The 17,214-nt window shown below is 53.0% G+C and overlaps 7 protein-coding genes across 7 annotated transcripts; 4 read left to right on the top strand and 3 right to left on the bottom strand.

Moving 5' to 3' along the window:
* Positions 1-341: 341 nt before the first annotated feature.
* Positions 342-1,994, bottom strand: J4E84_005199 (uncharacterized protein; the record flags this gene model as incomplete). Its single annotated transcript, XM_049387796.1, has 2 exons — positions 342-1,025; positions 1,074-1,994. The coding sequence occupies 2 exons, from the start codon at positions 1,992-1,994 to the stop codon at positions 342-344; spliced, it is 1,605 nt and encodes a 534-aa protein (XP_049244774.1).
* Positions 1,995-2,275: 281 nt separating this feature from the next.
* J4E84_005198 (uncharacterized protein) lies at positions 2,276-4,027 on the top strand (the record flags this gene model as incomplete). The annotated part of the gene is made up of 4 exons (XM_049387795.1): positions 2,276-2,716; positions 2,762-3,865; positions 3,916-3,948; positions 4,010-4,027. 4 exons carry the CDS (start codon positions 2,276-2,278, stop codon positions 4,025-4,027), a joined length of 1,596 nt encoding a protein of 531 aa, XP_049244773.1.
* A 1,564-nt stretch (positions 4,028-5,591) lies between these two features.
* On the top strand, positions 5,592-6,974 carry J4E84_005197 (uncharacterized protein; the record flags this gene model as incomplete). Its single annotated transcript, XM_049387794.1, has 3 exons — positions 5,592-6,257; positions 6,319-6,912; positions 6,960-6,974. 3 exons carry the CDS (start codon positions 5,592-5,594, stop codon positions 6,972-6,974), a joined length of 1,275 nt encoding a protein of 424 aa, XP_049244772.1.
* Positions 6,975-8,526: 1,552 nt separating this feature from the next.
* On the top strand, positions 8,527-9,986 carry PGX1 (Exopolygalacturonase; the record flags this gene model as incomplete). The annotated part of the gene is made up of 3 exons (XM_049387793.1): positions 8,527-8,857; positions 8,907-9,676; positions 9,732-9,986. The coding sequence occupies 3 exons, from the start codon at positions 8,527-8,529 to the stop codon at positions 9,984-9,986; spliced, it is 1,356 nt and encodes a 451-aa protein (XP_049244771.1).
* A 542-nt stretch (positions 9,987-10,528) lies between these two features.
* Positions 10,529-11,968, top strand: J4E84_005195 (uncharacterized protein; the record flags this gene model as incomplete). Its single annotated transcript, XM_049387792.1, has 2 exons — positions 10,529-10,948; positions 11,000-11,968. The coding sequence occupies 2 exons, from the start codon at positions 10,529-10,531 to the stop codon at positions 11,966-11,968; spliced, it is 1,389 nt and encodes a 462-aa protein (XP_049244770.1).
* Positions 11,969-13,012: 1,044 nt separating this feature from the next.
* On the bottom strand, positions 13,013-14,671 carry J4E84_005194 (uncharacterized protein; the record flags this gene model as incomplete). The annotated part of the gene is made up of 1 exon (XM_049387791.1): positions 13,013-14,671. The coding sequence occupies one exon, from the start codon at positions 14,669-14,671 to the stop codon at positions 13,013-13,015; it is 1,659 nt and encodes a 552-aa protein (XP_049244769.1).
* A 606-nt stretch (positions 14,672-15,277) lies between these two features.
* Positions 15,278-16,586, bottom strand: J4E84_005193 (uncharacterized protein; the record flags this gene model as incomplete). Its single annotated transcript, XM_049387790.1, has 2 exons — positions 15,278-16,103; positions 16,582-16,586. The coding sequence occupies 2 exons, from the start codon at positions 16,584-16,586 to the stop codon at positions 15,278-15,280; spliced, it is 831 nt and encodes a 276-aa protein (XP_049244768.1).
* Positions 16,587-17,214: the final 628 nt, after the last annotated feature.

Genomic DNA, 17,214 nt, shown 5'->3' with positions numbered 1-17,214 from the left:
GAGGTGACGGACGCGGAAGGAGCGCGCGATCGCAGGTGAAGGTGGACTTCAATCAGGAACGTGGAATCCGCCCTACCTCGAGCACATTGTAGTAGACTAGGCATATTGTTTGCCGCGTAATGCCACGCGCGCGGGATTAGATCAAGTGCATATTTTACGGTTTCCTGTCCATGTGAGACGTAGCAGTGAAAACAATGACGAGTTGAACAAGCGTATGAGTAGTCATGGATATCAACGATGTCAAAGAGAGATCCAGCCCCGCAATCCTCGGCCCTCATGATTACCCTAACGAATAGATTGGGAGACATTCTTGAGAGTCGTAGTATAAGAAAAGGCTCTGCTTAGAACCTCTTCTTTTTCTTTGCATGTGCCTGCTTCTTCGCTGCCTCTTCATTCTTCCGCTTCAATTCAGCACGCTTCCGCTCCGCCTTCTCCTCAGGTGTTTCTTCGTGAACCTCCTCGACGGGCGTCATCTCCTTCATCCTCGGCGGAGATGATGGAGGCTCTGCAGTCGGCGATTGCGTTGCTCTGAAGCGCTGGGTACTTGGTGAAGCTGTCATATCGCGCTGTGAAGCACCATTCTCGGCTTTTTTACCCTTACCACCAATTCTGAACGGCTTTCGGGTCTTCTTTGGCGTTGTCGCTTGGCTGGGCTGAGAAGGAGGTACGGATTCCCTGCTCGGTAGGGCCTCTGGTTCTGGCTCTACATCCATGGGTTTTGGCGGCGATGGCGGAGGAGACTCGGTTGCTCTTTTCGACTTCCCGCCTATTCGGAAGCTACTGACCTTTGGCTTCTGCGTTGTCGATGTAGTCACTTTTGGCGAGGAACGGGGTTCCGGCGTGGGCGTCCTTTTACGAGTTGGCTTCTGTGGAGTCCAACTTAGACTCTGGCTCTGACTCTTTGGAGGCGCATCCAGATCCTCCTCGTCCTCAGTACTGTCGTCTTCCGTCTCACTGGCCTTGTTGAGGGGCGAAGACGGTAATGGCGCCGGAGTCTGTGTTGGCCTTTTGCCGAGTTCGCGTGTCTGAAAGTCTTAGTCTTTGCGCACTACAGTACTGCTCCACACCCTTACCTTGAAGTTCACATGAGTCTCAAACTCTTCTTCTGTCTCATCACCAGAATCCGTAGCTGTTTTGGCTGGCTTTGATGCTGCAGGAGGCGTTTTGGCCTTGGTCTTGACTGGGGCTTTCGGCATGCTCAACTGAGTAGGTACCGCAGTCCACCATGTAGTCTCAACACCACCCGACTTCAACTCCGAAGGTACTATGGGCGTACTCTGAGCCAGTGCTTCCTGGAACAAGCCTAGCGTAGTCAGGTTTGTGTCTTTCAATTGCTCGGTATCATGCCGCCATGCTTCCTCGTGGAAAACCCGTAGAGCGGGTACGTGCTTTTCCGCTTGTTCACGTTTGACTTTCTTTCGTCCCGCCCTCATTCCACCAGCGCTAGGGAAGGCGGCAGCCAAGTCCAAGCCATGGGAGTCGAACTGGTCCACAAGTCGAGTGATTGCCTTGTCTTTGGCAGCAATTGTCGAGATGAGCCCGGCGATGCGTTCATTCTGGATGTGGGCGGAGACAAGGAGCGGAAGGATGAGCTCGTTCTTGAGGTCTGTAGACGTTCGTTTCTTCAAGTGGAATTTCCATGACAAGCGACCAAGAGGCTCCGGAAGGCCTATGCTGGTGTGTAAGGTGATGCCATCCGTATCGTTACGCGTGACACGACATACAGAAGCCTCCGCACTCAGCAGGGGCTTCTTCACATGTTCGAGAAGGATGGCAACCTGCGCCGCGTCGTGTTTGCTGACTTCAATTGGCGATTGTTCCAATGCAGCCCGCTTGACGATGTCATCCACGTTTAGCTCTTCGCTCCAGATGTTGCTGAGATCGGTAAGATGAACTGTGTACGAGTCCAGGTCGAAGGCGGGTTTGATGAGTAGCTGGGGAATCTGCTTGCCGTCGGGCTGCTCGGAGAGCTCCAGCACGCGCCAACACGACATGTCAACCTGGAGAGAATGAGGTGACGGAGTGCATGTTTGCAGATGAGCGCAGACGCGTGACACACGCGACCTTTGTGGGGTTTGAGCTGACACGTGAAGCGTAGCTGAGGCGCAAGTGAAAGGCAACCGCGCCAAGGCTGTTCCCAAAACGGAGTAGATCCCTGCACGCGCGGAAGGCAGCCGTACGTCACCAGCCTCGGCCAAAGATTTCGCGATCTGCGCCGGCCAGACCAAACCTCAACAACACATCTCCATACTACAAATTCCGCCTATTGTGAAAGATGTCGTCACGTGAGCCTCCATGGCGCAACGAGCGCAATCGCCTTCCCCAGCGCAACGCGCCGTCTTCGTCCATTCCAGCGAAGCGGTCAGCCGACTCACGAGCACACGACAACCCTGCGAAACGGTCGACGAACGCGGCAGAGGAGGCGTGGGTGGCAGACGAGGACCGCTTCGTGCTGCAGCAGGCCAAGAAAAAAGCGGCACTACGCGTCAAGGGCGGGCGTGCGAGACCCATCGACTGGCTGGCCGTCACGCTGCGCTTCATCGATCCCACGGAGAAGTCGATGCTGGACGAGGAAGTGGAAGATCACGAGCTAGACATAGTCGATCCGGAAGGTGTGCTGGAGGGGCTCAACAATGAAGATCTCGCAGAGCTGGAAAAGGAGATTGAGAATTACCTCACACTCGAAACGAGCAGGAGTAATCGCGACTACTGGAATGTAGGTAACTGTTTCCTAGAACATGACGCATGGCTAACCCCTCAGTCTCTCAAAGCAATCTGCAAAGACATCCGCCGCAAATCCAAATCCTCCAAGTCCGAAGCCCGCGGCACCAGCTCCGTGGCCGCCGACATCGATCAGCTGCTCTCCCCAAAGACGTTCGAACAGCTAGAGACGCTAGAGGTGCAGGTCAAGAAGAAGCTCGACTCGGACGAGCCAATCGATTACGACTACTGGGAACAGTTGCTGCGGAGTCTGCGCGTGTGGAAGGCCAAGGCGAAGCTGCGGCGCGTCTCGCAGGAGATTGTCCGGGAGCGACTGCAGACATTGCGCAAGCAGCAGGCTGACGCAGCTGCATCTGTCCAGAACAGGATATACGCTATGCTCAACGGCACCGATGAGGCGAGCGAGGCGCAGCCAACGACTGTCGAATACGATGCAGCCTTCGATCCCCAACCCCTACTGAAGCTGCGCGCCGAAGACAAGGCCCTACCACAGACGGATGAGAAAGCGTTCCTGGACAGTCTGGCCACCGAAAGAGGAAAGATCAAGAAGATTGGCTATGTGCCGTCACAGGCCAAATCCAGCGACCCAACCACCACCAGCAGTCAGCCCACGACGAGCCAGACGGTAACGACGAGTGCCTCACGATTTGCGCCTGTCGAGAAAGAAGATTACTCCAAGGCAACCATGGCGCTATACGAGAGGGAAGTCGCGCGAGGTGTGGAGGAAGGCGAGGAAATCTTTACCGCGGAGGAGGAAGTCACGACCGCCCGACCCCAGTGGGCTGGCAGCTACAAGCCCAGGAAACCCCGCTACTTCAACCGCGTCCAGATGGGCTATGAATGGAACAAGTACAACCAAACGCACTACGATCACGACAACCCGCCACCAAAGGTCGTACAGGGCTACAAGTTCAACATCTTCTACCCCGACCTCATCGACAAATCAAAGGCGCCCACCTACAAGATCGAACGGGAGAACGGCCGCAAAAAGGGCCAGTCCTTCGCGCCGGCCGGTGAAGACGACACGTGCCTCATCCGGTTCATTGCCGGCCCGCCCTATGAGGATATTGCCTTCCGCATCATCGACAAGGAATGGGACTATAGCGCCAAGAGAGAACGTGGGTTCAAGAGCAGTTTTGACAAGGTACGTCCACTCATACTCACTGTACTAGCTACGTGGCTAACGCAATGCAGGGCATCTTGCAACTCCACTTCCAATTCAAGAAGGTATGTCAAGATCGCATGACCGGAACGGCATCACACTGGCATCACACTAACATCGTGGCAGATATACTATCGAAAGTAGCTAAGCCCCCTTTGGGTGACATGGACGCTTCACAGCCTACCCCGCTGTACCTGGCCCCTCTTACACCAAACGGCGCGATAGGATAAGAAATAGGGCGGACGTTGCACAGGACCCTCTCTATCGATAGGTGTTTCTTGAGTATCAAATCCAGGCTTCTCTCGTTGCGCCATCACCCGTGACCACCACATTGGCGGTGACGTTTCTACCGGCTCTCATATCCTCGCAACGTGCAGCATCTCCGTTTTCGGGTCCGTTGGCGGTGTACACTCCTCTTCGAGCGGTGACAGGGCCGTGACGAGGGCCTATCATGGATGCCTATTGCTTGGGCAAGGACTACGAATCAGCTTCACCGGAAGAAAAATGGTAGAAGTCGTGTTACAGGCCTCTGTGGGGTCTGCTCCCAAACGGTTGCTCGCCTGCTGCCTCTTTGCAGGCGCAGCACATCATGTCACATCCTTGCGCCTGCAGAACATATGCCGTTAATGCCCTTTTTGGGATAGAGTTTGCAGACGAGGAATACAGGTCCTTGGAGGAAGTCACCTATGTCAGGATGATTGTTACAGCGTGGAAGAATAGCTTGGACGCGTATGCTGACAACTACAATGAACAACATCTTGCCTCTTGCTCTCGGACAATTTCCAGGACATGCACCGAAGCCGGGCAGGAACATCGAAGGGCGGGAGACTGCCGTGCAGGCCGATGGACGTTTCGATGTTACAAGTGGGCCACCTCTATGCGCATCTTGATGTTATAAGTGGACGTATGCGCCTTCCCGTATGCCGGTGTCAAGCAGGCAATCGTTGGCTGCAGTGGTGGTACAGAGAGTCATCCACACTGGTTGATGGAGTAGTGCAATGAGGGTCTCTAGGCTGCGTCTCGGGCCGTGGGGCGGTGATGCTGTACCGGTACTTGTCGCTCCGTGACATCACGTCTGCAGCTGCGCCTGCGGCCAGGGTCCTCAGATCCGCCGTCCTTGCGATGAGATCTCATTCTTTGTTTGTCCATACAAGCGACGCTGCAGCGTCAAGCCTCCAGGTGTGCTGGCAGTAGGAACCCGCGCAAGAATCGTCTAGGTGACAATGACAAGGTTTCCAAGCAATCCCATTCGACGGGGCATGGCGGAGCATGTTAACGTCCTGACTGCCGCTTCATTTGTGAGCATCGCCTTTTACTACTCTCATTTTCTGCCAGTCTTTTGGTTTCACACAACACGTTGGCGTATTCGTATCGATACGTTCCTTATCTCTACCGTCCAGACCCGTGGGAGGCCGACAACACAACAGCAATGCCACATGCGCAATCACCTCATCGGCCTTCCTCCGCAGACGTGGGTGCTGAATTCGACAACGTCCAGTCATCTCAAGACGCCTTTTGTGAACCCCTCCAGCCCTCCAAAGACGCTTTTTGTACCCCGCTTCCCTTTCACACCCATAACCCGGTGTTGTCTCTTTCCCCCAGGCTGCCTATTGAGGTCCCGCTCACCGCACCTTCCGATCAGGGACCTGCACCTTCCAACAACGACACTACCCCGCACTCTGCCATGAGCCTCGACGAACAAGAGCCAATGCAGTGGACTGCCCCGACCAACTTCCTCCTCAACTCCATGGCCCAGAATGGCGCGGGTTACAATGCGTCTAACCCGTTTCCACCTGGTACCGGAGACTTCTACAACTACGCCGAGAACGGAATGTCCTACAACGACAACTTCGGTATCGCGTACCCGACTCAGTATTCCAACGCAAGCTGCCCCCGGTCCTACACCGGCGTTGACCTCTCTGGCCTTCCTGCCGATATCAGTATGACCGACTCGCATCCACCCACCGCATACCACATCGAACCGCCGAACCATCTTGACGCGATGGATCTGTCAGACCATGAGATCAGCGGCCAGCTCATGCAGCTAAGCAACGACTTCGACCATCATCCGTATGGTGCGCATATGAAGGTGGAGGATACCAATGGCTACCAGAGTCCGTACTCCGACCTGACCCGCGCATCCACTCCTCACGACGATCCCCCTCGACATCCCCATGACCTCTCTGGAGACGGTGTCATCGACAAAGAGCAGCCCTACGCGCAGTTGATCTACCAAGCCCTCCTCAACGCGCCCAACAATACAATGATCCTTCGCGATATCTACGAGTGGTTCAAAGCCAACACCGACAAGGCCAGTGCCTCGGAGACAAAAGGCTGGCAGAATAGCATTCGACACAATCTGTCAATGAATGGGGTAAGTCATGTCTCCTTTCTCCTTTCTCCTTCTCTTCTGATCTGCATACTAACCAACCCAGGCTTTCGAAAAAGTTGACCAACCCGGCGAGGAATCTCGCAAAGGCTTCATGTGGCGCCTAACCGACGAAGCCATACGCGAAGGCGTCAAATCCACAACCCGCTACCGCAGTAAGCAGCCCAACAAGCGCGGCCACCGGACCCAGCAACCACAGCCCCAGCGTCAGGCCTCTGGCGCCAAAGGGGGTCAAGCTGCACGTCGCTCAGCAAGGATGAAGCGAAGCGGGAGGATGCACGATGGATACCGTAATGGCAATGACCAGTACATGTCTCGATCTGTGCCCGCGGCTTTCGATCCGAATTATCGCAGCGTACCAGCGGACGCCTACCCACCCAGTCCATACTACGGAAGCGACGTGGACTTTGGCTATCCATCGTCGTCGTCCTCCCGAACCGACGACTTCGCCCTCAATAATCCCAACGCCAACGTCCTTGGTCCACACCACCACGCTCATCTCGATCTCTTCTCCCCGCCCACACGTTCCTACCCGGGTAGTCCCATGTCGCAACACCACCACGATCTATCGCGCACCATATCAGCACACTCCCTATCGCAACCTCTTCAACATGGCCTGCCTATTGGCGACACGGCGTATGTGCTTGAGCAAAGTCCAGAGGGGGGTTTGTTCTCTAACAGTCCCAGTCCAAGCGCGGATGAGCCGAGGACGCCGGTGGATCAGGGGGGTTGGCGTGAGGATGTTGGGATGGGAATGGGCATGGCTGGGTGTGTGTTTGAGGACGCAGGTGGTATGGGTTATCGGGCTTATACTGGTTGATGTGATCGCAGGGACAGCGGGTGAGGTAAGGGTGTTGCTTTGGGGATGGAATGAATGTTGGTAAACGTTCCTTTCCTCTGTATTGTATGATTGTATTCTGCTTTCGGCTGGGGTTGGGAGTTGCGGGTTGCATAGCATGGTTTTGGGTAGCGTTACGATATATGTTCAGTGCATCACCTCAATCGTTGCATAGCGATGGCGGCCTACCGCCACTGGGAGCTTATCTCTCTTCGTAGCATAGCAATGCTTTTTTCTACTGGCTTTTCATTCCTTCTCACCAACGTAACTTCACACCAAATCCTCTCTCTTCCCGTGTTGCTCTTTACATGTAGTCGATGGTTCAAGAGACGAGTTGTCGTCTCGTCAATTCTACAGACGTCTTGACAGGCTCAAGCGAATGACGCAGACCCTGGTTCGGCGGATGCAGATTTTACTTCCGCGGTACTGGTATGCAAGCCATGACTTCTAGTATCGGCCCTGTTATCGGAGTTCACATGGTATTTCCGGCCAGCTTACGCTTCGGGGTGCGACGAATAATAGTGATATCTCAACACGACGTGTCTAAGATGTCCGCTGAGGGTAGTTGGAGATTAAACGGACTGACTAGACACTTTTGATGGTCGCATTCCCTAATATCAGTCTTCTTGATGGCTTTTCGCACGTCGTTGAATTGGCAGAGAAACCCAGCTGCTAAGCTTTCGGGACGGAACGAAGACAATGGGCTTGGCTCTGGGTATCTCGTCAGTATGCTCTTGCGCACACCCAAGTCGTTTTACGGGGTAAACACATGACTGTTGAAAACCTCAGGAGAAGATGGAGCTGGTATTCAACAGGTACGAAATTACCGGAGCCCGCCCGGATGAGTAATTGCGGTAAGCCCATCTTCTCCATGATGAAAGCATCGCAACTCAGCCCAGCCCTTCCAAGCAGCCACCACTTGCTTGACAACGCCGGCCGTTCCGCGGCAAAATCTTCGCCCGCCACGTTCACTCAACTGCTCACCCCAGAAACGCAGCCGTTGACGCGTAGAAGCCGTAGACCGTCTTTTTGCGATTTGTCGTGGGGCGAGCAACGCACCGGAAATCTGGGGTCGCAGAAACTCCACCAATGGCGCTGGCCAAGCGCCCAGGCGTGTGGGGAAAGCTTCGCTGATCTTGGCTTAGCGCCACAGCGATGACCCGTTTAGCCACGCGTGGCCGTGAGGGGACCCCAGGATGAGGTGGATGAAGGGGATGATCGTAGAGTTCCTCCGCGCCATCCAATTTTACGGGAGCGGGTATCTTGAGGTGGTTCCAGGGCCAAGGCCGCGGCTCGGACGGCTGGGGATGATGCGATGGGGGTATATTAGGCTGGGTGGTGTCGCGATCTTTCTCGAGGTACGGACGTTGATTTCCAGCTTGTCAATTAACATTGTCGGCACAAACGTCTGCCAATATGCGCGTCACCGAGCTTTTCACGTGCGCTTTGCTGCAAGCATCAGCAGTACTATCTACGCCTCTCGATGAGCGAAGCGTCAAGGTTGTCGCGTCGAAGAGGCCACACCATCCGGCGTATCCTTATCACCCCAGGAAGGCATGCCCAGCGTCGCCGCCACGAACCAAGACCTGCAGCGTCAAGGCTCTCGGCGGCGGTAAGGATGATTCCGCGAACATCTTGAAGGCGATCAAGCAGTGCAACAACGGAGGCCATGTCGTCTTCCCGAAGGACCAGAAGTTTACCATCGGAACCGCGCTGGATCTCACTTTCCTAAACAGCATTGATCTGGGTGTGTAACCTCTAAAAGCTATTATCTTCCATTACTAACTATCGAAAAGACATCCAAGGATCCATCCAATTCACAAACGACACAGACTACTGGCAAGCCAACTCCTTCAAGCAAATCTACCAAAACGCCACCACCTTCTTCCAGCTCGGCGGCAAAGACGTCAACGTCTACGGCGGCGGCACCCTAGACGGAAATGGCCAGGCCTGGTACGACCTCTACGCGGAGGACATCTACATCCTACGCCCCATCCTCTTCGGTGTCATTGGCGCGGAAGGCGCCACCATTTCCGACTTGAAGTTCAGATACAGCCCGCAATGGTACACATTCGTCGCCAACTCGACCGACGTGGTCTTCGACAACATCGACATCTTCGGTGGAAGCAAGAGCAAGAACCCCGCTAAGAACACGGATGGCTGGGACACGTACCGTTCCGACAACATTGTCATTCAGAACTCGCATATTGACAACGGCGACGATTGCGTTTCGTTCAAACCTAACAGCACCAACATCGTTGTTCAGAACCTCATCTGCAACGGTAGCCACGGCATTAGTGTTGGTTCTCTGGGCCAGTACCCCGGCGAAATTGATATCGTCGAGAACATCTACGTGTACAACATCAGCATGTCGAATGCGTCGGACGGTGCGCGCATCAAGGTCTGGCCTGGTGCTTCTTCTGCTCTTTCCGGCGATCTTCAGGGCGGAGGCGGTGGCGGTGCCGTCAAGAACATTACGTATGACGGCATGACTATTTCCAACGTCGACTACGCGATTGAGATTACTCAATGCTACGGTCAGAAGAACTTGACGCTTTGCAACCAGGTACGCCCTTACTTCCCACCAACCAATCCCTTTCCGAAAACTAACGCGATTGCAGTTCCCATCCAACCTCACCATCTCCGACATCACAGTCAAGAACTTCCACGGCACGACCAGCAAGAAGTACGACCCGCTCGTTGGGTACCTGGTTTGCTCCAGCCCGGCGGTTTGCTCGAACATCAACATCGAAAATGTTAATGTTACGAGCCCGAGTGGAACGAACCAGTACACTTGCTTGAACATTGACGGGATTGAGAGTCAGGTTAACTGCACTACCAATGGGGGTCAGGGCGGAGAGTCAGGAGGGAATTGAGGATACTTGAATAGTTATTGAAATACAATGTTCATTGTTCAAACTTTTCCGTTTCTTTTGCTGTTCCGTCGTGATGACATAGTGCACGCTGCAGAAGTTGGGATCGTAGCAGAAGCGCTTTTGATAAGCGACAATGGTTTGGTACAGGCCCAAGGTACCACCGAATGGACCTCCGGACATATCATTTCCCAGCAAAACTACTGGTCTGGGCTTGCTGAATATACATGGGCGTTATTGGAGTACCCAGGCATTTAGGCATCGATAGGCTTGGTCCTAGCAATCAACATGCTCGGTAGGGGGGCGAACTACCATTACTTTGAGCTCTGAGTGAAATAGCCGAAGATTCTCTGGCCCCCAATGGCGAGCGTAATTTGACCAAAATGATTAGAGGTTTCGAGTAGGAGCCTAATGCGTGATGCACAGGCTTGGCGTGAGTGTACTGCACCCCTATATATGCCCGTACGCTTCCGAGCCTGATCAAAATCTCAACGGACCAGTCAACCAACCCGAAAACTTCTACACGTTAGCAAAGCATCCAAGACATGTCTGCTTCTCCAAATAACGTGTTGCCCGAGGGCATCGAGCGCAAGAAGATGAGTGCATCGGCTAGACGGCGAGCGCGGAAAGCTCGGAAGGTTGCTCAAGCAGGTTCGGGTGGTGAGCCGCAACAGAATGCCGAGACCATGCACAAGGCACCTGAGCAAGCGGAAGCGGTGCAGGAGGAGATCACGGAAGAAGAAGCTCAACTGAGGCGCGGGCAGGAGGTGCAAATAGCGCGCGCTGAGCTAAAAAAAAAGGAAGAATCGAGATTGAAGCGAGAACAGGAGGCGCAAGCAGCGCACACCGAGAAGATGAAAAAGCTGAACGCTAAGCGTGCGTTCCTTGTCCACTCCTGTGACAACCTCCGTCCATACCGTCGATATACTCAGATCTACGGTGAACGTAAGTTCCAGAAGCCTGTGGTAAGTACCCTATGGATCTGGACACATAATGGTATACTCACAAGTCTGTAGAACAAGCCTCAGAACGTTGGCTTCCTCGATATGCCTCTCGAAATCCGTCTGATGATCTACGGGCATGCCCTTGAATTCGACGAGCCGATCGAGCTGTGGCCAGAGACCGGAGACATGGATACCGAGTATTACCGAAGAGTACGCAACAGGTCTAGACTTCGAAAGATGTTCGGCAGACGCGGCCCACGCAACCTCGGCTTGCTACGTACGTGCAAGCAAGTATGCGCTGAAGCCACCGAGGTCTTTTACGGCAACAATGAGTTCCGCTTCTCGGGTCTCAACGGCCACATGGTAGCGTATGCGTTCGCGACGAAGATTGGGTCGAGGAATCTGGGATTCATGAAATCCATGACCATGGCTATCCCTTGCCGCTCGGGAGACCGCGGTTGCATGGCCTCACACTGGAACCCACACACCTGGCTTCGCACACACGAGGTATACGACCTCATGCCTTTCTCATATCCGTGGACCAAAGGGAAACTCCGTAAGCGCTTCCCGCGACTAGACTTCGAAGACTCGTGGCGTAGTCTGGCTTGGATGCTGGCGGGCGCTTACAGACTCAACAAGATCAAATTCGTCCTGCCCCATTATATCCGGTTCCGCCTCGAGGCGCGGGGTCTGCAGCGCCATATGAGGTGTTGCGACCGACAACTTTTCAGTGCAATGGACGATATCGTAGCGGCAAAGCCATTTCTCCAGGTTGCAATCGTACGCATGTTCAAGGATCCGAATGAGGACGCCTCCTGTGACAGCAGTCAGCGCTGCCTCATCAAAGAACTGAAGTCGATTGTGTTCTGCAACGTTCGTCTGGCTAGATTCTGTAAGAACCAGAATTGGGAACTTGACCCCCAGCCATACGTTGACAGGGATGGCGGATTTGTCGAGGACCAGGCATTGGATGCGAGCGAGAACCCATTGGACATGCTTCCCGATATCGAGCGTTTGTTCGTGAGGGCGGCAGCTGAGTAGACGAGATATGGCTTAAGGGTTCGTTCGTTTCCGTGTGCGCGGCGATAGCAAGCTAGATGCTTTCCGGAGACGCGACCTCAGTGTGCGGCTAGAAGTTTGGAGAGCTGTATTGATGTTATGAGCGTGAAGAACCAGTGATAGTAGGGCAACAAAGATACCACGGTTGTGCTTTCGCCTTTGAAGTGTGGAAAGTGAGATGCCTTCGCGCGGTGCTACGACTCAGCGTTGAGCTGTTGTGTTGTTGGTGTCGTGGAAAGGCCGAAGGCGCGACTTCGACTGGTGACGCGATGACGTAACGCGTCATCACTTGTCTGCTGTGCTGTGATTGGTTGTCGCGTACACCCCTTCTCCGCGCGCAGCCCCTGAGCATCCTACATCGCGTCGCCCGTCCACATTGACAATGCTGCTTGCCTACTCTCTAGAGACGGCAGGATCGCGATCTTTGTCAGTACGTGTCACCTGCGCGTGCAATGCGCCTCCATAACTTCCCATTGCGGCCGATAACCGCCTCTTCCTAAACATGTAGAAATTCAACATCGCATTAATGAATCGCAGATTACACCTGCAAGCATATCCGACAAACTCCGTACTTTGGTTCAGTCATATGCAAACGTTTCATGGGCTAAGAAGCTTGCTTTTGTATGCATTTGCAGGTATGTAGCTTGTGCTGTCGAGCTGTAAACATCCATACATCCCATGATGCCTTCCCTTTCGCAGATCAAGAAGTAATGAACTCAAATAATTTTGTGTGCAGCAACTTCCTTTCCATGATCGGAGGATCCGTTGCTGGCAAATGGTGAAATGGAAAACAAGCATGACAAAACCAAGTGATAGACCAATGAGTGGAGAAGAGGGCTTGAGCAAGCGAAGACCATGACTGAACTTCCATGCTATCCCAATTAACTCTATCCGTCTGCGTGGAGCCAATGAAAGAGAGTTCCCGACCCGAGAGCTCCAAAAATGCAGTAAAGAACTCGGGTCCGCATCAAAAAACTAGAAAGCATCAGCGAGTTATGCTGATGATATAGTCAGATCGTACCTCAATCACCACCCATGTTCCTCCCCAAGGAACTCAAATAATGTGCCCTCGATAGCAGGACCGACACGACTTCTGTCTCTCCAAGCCCATTCATTCGCAACTTTCGAAGCCCATTCATTCGCAACTTCATCACGAATCTGTTGAAACATACTCTGACTGTTGTCCGGGTATGAATTATCCACAGGTTCCAGCCAGAGCTCATCTTGCCATGTCGCTTCTTTCGCTTGACCGAACCCATTGGTCCAGATTTTAGGGCACGGAAGGTAGGCCCGGTTGGGATAGTCATCCAGAAAGTTGTATATAAAGGAGAAAACGCCGACTTTCAGATCTCTCAAGAGCATCGTGAAGGTCTGGTATGATGTCTTGGAATCGAGCGGATGGCGTACCTCGATCTTCAAGTCGACTTCGCAGTCAAACGAGCTCAACGCAGATATAAGTGGCAGTGCATCGAATCGAACATCTTTGAGGGTGAAATATTCCGATAGGTCGAAGTACAGATGAAAGTGGCGTGGGCGGCCCCGTAGTTGGACGGCTGCGAATGTCTCCAGCTCGGTCTCAAAGTTGTATTTCGGCTTTGACGTTGTTGACGTGAAGGTTGAGTTATAGTTACGGACTTCTGACAAGGTTTGGCGACGTAACCAATCATTTACTCGAGCGAGGCTTTCAAGGTTGTTATTCGTAGTCTGATTCGTCAAGTCGAAGACCAGTTCCATTTCTGGGGGCTGGACCAAATCGAAAAGCCTCCTTCTCACAGAAAACATTGTCATGAGTTCACATAATCCTGGGTTTCTGTCGAGCGGAATGACACGCAGCTCACCACCATCGCTGATTGACATGCGGCCTTTCGTCATCCAGTTACCACCATCGCGGTGATTATGGCGGTATGAAATGTATAATTTCGATCCATCTGGGTCGAGTGTGACCCTCAACAGCATTTTCACGGTCCAGTACTTTCTAAGAAGATCTGAGGGATCAGCGAGGAGCGTACTCAAGCCTTTGTTAATCTTAGCCGTGTGGTTGGCAGACCATCGCCGAAGGCCTCGGAGGCTCATCCGCAACGTCTCAGGTGGTGTCACAAACGAAACAGCCATGTCCTTGTGATCCAGCTTCCAGGCGTACTCCAGTATCGGTAGGATCTCCAAGGCCTCGCACCCTTCAAGCAGGCTCTTGATATCGAGCTGGATGACGCGAAGAGAAGACGACTGTTTGCCGATAATGCGAAGCCAGTCCATAGCCCAAAGAAGGCCGTCTTCGTCGTCCGTACTTGTAGGGACCACTAGTCGAAACACGTTTCGTGCATAGAAGACACCAGTGGCCTCATGGTGGATTTGGCGACATGACTGGAGGAGTGCAGTTCCGGGGACGACACTGCCGGAGTGGCAACCGAGAGGATCGATACCGTTCGCACGGATCTGAACAGGATCTTCATGGATCAAGAGTGTCTCGTAGATCGCGTTGCGAACCTCCCCAGGTAATGTTAACAGGGACGGCGCATCCGGATCGATCGGGCGTGAGACGGGCGATGGAAGGCTGTCTGTTGGGCTCGCGGGTTTCGCATCTGATCGTCCATCCGCGACCTTGGTGACAGTCATGTTGCTTGACTCCGCGCCACTGAGGGTAGCGGAAGTCGCGCCGCCGGCTGCGGTACTGGGTGTCGCGCTCATGTCGCTCGCTGTGAAGCTGCGGGAGTGATCTCAATCGCCGCGGCCCTGGCGATTAGTATCTCGAAATGAGTGCGTGAGAGCAGAAGGAAGAGTAATCGCTGGGAGCGGGAAAAGTTTGTAAGGTTGGGGATTCTAGGTGAGAGAGCGCGACTGCCAAGACTATGGCCGTTTGCTGCACCAAATAGAAAGAGCTACGTCATGGATAGCGATAACAGCAGAACTTCTTACAATACGACCTGTACTTACGCGAAGAAAGGTTGGCGAAGCTGGATTAGATTGCACTGTACCAATGCTCGATGCACGTATTTGGTGTATGTGACGAATGATAAGGTCAGCCAATTCGGAGAAGAGACCAAACACGCATTGAAATTAGCAAAGGTTACCCTAGAGATCTATATTGCCTCTTAATGTTCCAGTCGTACTTAGTTGTATGAGGTGCGGTGACGCTATTATCTTAATCCACAGCACCTGGCATCAAGGGACGATCGGATGCATGTCGCATTGAGTATACCACATGTCAATTTCTAGTTTGAAGTATACATTATCCTAGTCACTCTCGACTTGTTCATATTTGATAGGCTGTATGCAGCAAATTTCATCGCCTACCTAGTACCACAACCGTATTGCGGAATCACCCATAGAGTCAGGCGGAAAATTGCCTGGATCGAGCATGCTTTCGAACACCCCTTTAATCTCTTCGTAGCGTGATTGAATGATTGTCGAGCTGATGCCAACGTTCTCATTTACGATCGGCTCAATAGAACACTTGCTCAAGTCCCACTCGGCTTCCCGCGCCTCGCCCCTGCCACTCATCCAGATCCTTGGTAGTTGCGCTAGCATGTGCTCTGGACTTTTCTTGAAGATCTGGTACATGAAGAGAAGGATGCTCTGTCGTATATCCTCAAGAGATATAGTGTAGCTGTTGATTGGGGCAGTGCCAGATTTGCGGTAGACTTCGATGCACACGGGCTTTGATAGGTAGCGACACCCCGTCGCATGCAAAAGCGCGAGAGCATCGAGCCGTACCTCGTCCAAGGAGGCATTGTTGTCCAGATAGTAGCGAATGATTATGTTCATAGGGTTTCCGAGAGGCAGTCCGCGGAGTATCTTTAGTTCAGCGGTGAAAGCTGCCAGGGTACTCGTACTTGTCAATGTGACACTAAACGCTCTTTCCCGGAAACCGACCTCGTGTGTACCAGTCAAGCAAGTAGTGACCGATGCGATGTGGGCCACATCCACGTTTGTTGTCCGGTTTGTGAGGTCAAAGATAATTTCCTCGTCTGGACACAACGCCATGGTCAAGATAGAGTTTCGAATTTCGTAGGACGACATGATGCGTTTGATGTCCGTAACCGGTCTTCTTTTCGAAAACGTACTCTCAGCACCGTTGTCGACTATATCAATAATGTCCATAGCTAGCGGGCGGTCGCCGCTGTAAGTTGATTCATAGTAATGAAGGTGAGCATGGTGGTCCAGGAAGTTCAGGCAAACTTCTCGCAGTAATGAAGGCACGGAACAGAACCTTTTGATCATTCCTGACGGATCATCAATGATTGTAGCCATCTGCCTGTTACATGAGACAGCGTTTATCTCGGCTGTTCTGTTAAGATCGTCACCTGGTGGGTCCCATTCCGGATACCATCTAGGGAGAAGTTCAACCTTCAAAGCCGCATGATCAGGCTCCCATACTTGATGTAGTATAGGTGATATATTGATGATATCATCTCGACCGTGGAATACGTTGTAGATGTGAGTTTGAAGATGTCGAACAGAGGAAGACTGTATCCCAATATCGTCGAGCCAGGCCATTGCCCATGGAATTGGATCAGTAATGTAGGGGTCGTCCGCCAGACTTACACAGAAGATATTCCGACTGTAGAGAATACCGGTAACTTCCTCGTGGATTTGACGGCATGTTCGAAGTAGCGCGATGCCACGTACGTCTCGCGACTGGTAACATGAGGAGTCGCCGTGCGCATACCGATCGCGGGAGATTGTAATGGGGTGGCCTAACTCGAATAGAGCCTCGAAGATAGCATTGCGGACTTCGCCTGGTATTGTTGTCAAGAGAGACGGTGCCTCTGGGTTGATGGGGTGTGACTGCATCGACATGGTTTGGCCAGGTATCGCGGAAACGGAATCGTCGTTTGTCGCGCTCATGTCTTCGACTACGTAAAATTCTGGTAGTTGTTGGCGATATGAAGGAGAAGTAGCTCTGACAGAGATCTAGTGGAGGAGAGTCGAAGTCTAGGACGCGCCCCAATATATATGGCAGCGGATACGACAACATCCGTGCGCGCAGTGAAGTCGGAAGAGCCTGCGTGATGAGAATTGAATGTGAGGTCCATATTACAAACATTCTCTTTGTATTTGAAGAGGATGCGTTGGTAAACCAAGCGAATGCGAGGACCGAACACGCGTGTCGGTTTCCTTATCAAGTCGCGCCGTGTTATTGATGTCAAGAAGGAGGCGGCTTCTGGGAAGACTGATCGGCATCGCTCTGGTCGAAGAGTGCGTATACGTAAGTGTCGTCGTCCGTTACG

The sequence above is a fragment of the Alternaria hordeiaustralica genome, assembly GCF_023758085.1.
Source record: "Alternaria hordeiaustralica strain BMP 2776 chromosome Unknown scaffold_8, whole genome shotgun sequence".
Taxonomy (NCBI): Eukaryota; Fungi; Ascomycota; class Dothideomycetes; order Pleosporales; family Pleosporaceae; genus Alternaria; species Alternaria hordeiaustralica.
Note: the sequence above shows the minus strand (reverse complement) of the source record. Positions and strands in the feature narration are given on the sequence as shown.